The sequence below is a fragment of the Rhea americana genome, unplaced genomic scaffold (assembly GCF_003343005.1).
Source record: "Rhea americana isolate MKP2758 unplaced genomic scaffold, rheAme1 scaffold_531, whole genome shotgun sequence".
Classification (NCBI taxonomy): Eukaryota; Metazoa; Chordata; class Aves; order Rheiformes; family Rheidae; genus Rhea; species Rhea americana.
Genome location: NW_028186681.1, coordinates 96,830 through 97,859, shown reverse-complemented (window position 1 = coordinate 97,859; position 1,030 = coordinate 96,830). Strand labels below are relative to the sequence as shown.

Genomic DNA, 1,030 nt, shown 5'->3' with positions numbered 1-1,030 from the left:
TTATGATGGGGACCCGTGGGAAAGGCCCCGCTCGTGACGGGGACCCGTGGGAAAGGCCCCGCTCATGACGGGGACCCACGGGAAAGGCCCCGCTCATGATGGGGACCCGTGGGAAAGGCCCCGCTCATGACGGGGACCCACGGGAAAGGCCCCACTCGTGACGGGGACACCGTACCCCCTCAGCAGGTGCAGGGCAGGGGGACAGCAGGGCATTACCTGGTTGGAAGCCCACGTCTGTTTGTCCGTCCAGTCCTTGTGGTTGCGGACGTACCACCACTGTATCTCAAGCGAGTAGGAGGGGGAGCCGCTGCCTCGGAAGGAGCACGCCATCTCCACGTCCTCGCCGGCCCGGGCCGTCATGTCGTGCGGGGTCTCCGTGAACAGGGCTGCGGGCAGACGGAGCAGGGGACGTGGCACCCGCCGGGCACGCGGGCGACGGGCCGCACCAAAACACAACAAATAAATAAAACGTGGTTGCACCTCGGCTTAAATCAGAGCACAAATGAAAAACAAACCCGTGTTTAATGCAGCCCCCAAACGCTCGCCCGCATGCCATATGGTTTGCTCGCCTCTCGCAAAACAAATACTGTTCGGAGATGTAATTAGCACTCGCCTCATCTCCTCCGCAGAGACTATCGCGCCTCTGCAAAGCCGGCCCCGGCGCGCAGGTCACCGCGGACCCGCCACCATCCCGCCGCCCGGCCCCGGCCCCGGCCCCGGCCCCGGCGGGGCTCCCGGTGCCGCCCGGGCTGTGCGCCGCCCCGGGACTCTGCCGAGCCGGGCCGGGCCGGGAGCGAGTCATTGAGCGAGTTAACGCCGTTAATATCTCTGTCCCTCTGGGCGCGCGGAAATCCCGCGTACTTATCGCTTCCCGTTAATCCATCTCAGCGGGGGAACCGAGGAAACTCCACAGCGTGAGGGGTTCAGGGCACGTCCCAGTGTCCCGGCCGGACTCCGGGCAGGGCTCCTGCGGCGGCGGCGCGGGACCGGCCCCGGGGGCCGTGGAGGAGCCGCGGAGGAGCCGGGCCGC

The 1,030-nt window shown here is 67.3% G+C and overlaps 1 protein-coding gene across 1 annotated transcript in view; it reads right to left on the bottom strand.

Moving 5' to 3' along the window:
* VSTM2L (V-set and transmembrane domain containing 2 like) overlaps positions 1 to 381 on the bottom strand; it is a 4,870-nt gene extending 4,489 nt beyond the window's left edge. Inside the window, exon 1 of the mRNA XM_085318371.1 lies at positions 217 to 381. Coding sequence (XP_085174497.1) covers positions 217 to 360 — 144 coding nt within the window. The 5' untranslated portion in view covers positions 361 to 381. The remainder of the gene's footprint in view (positions 1 to 216) is intronic.
* Positions 382 to 1,030: the final 649 nt, after the last annotated feature.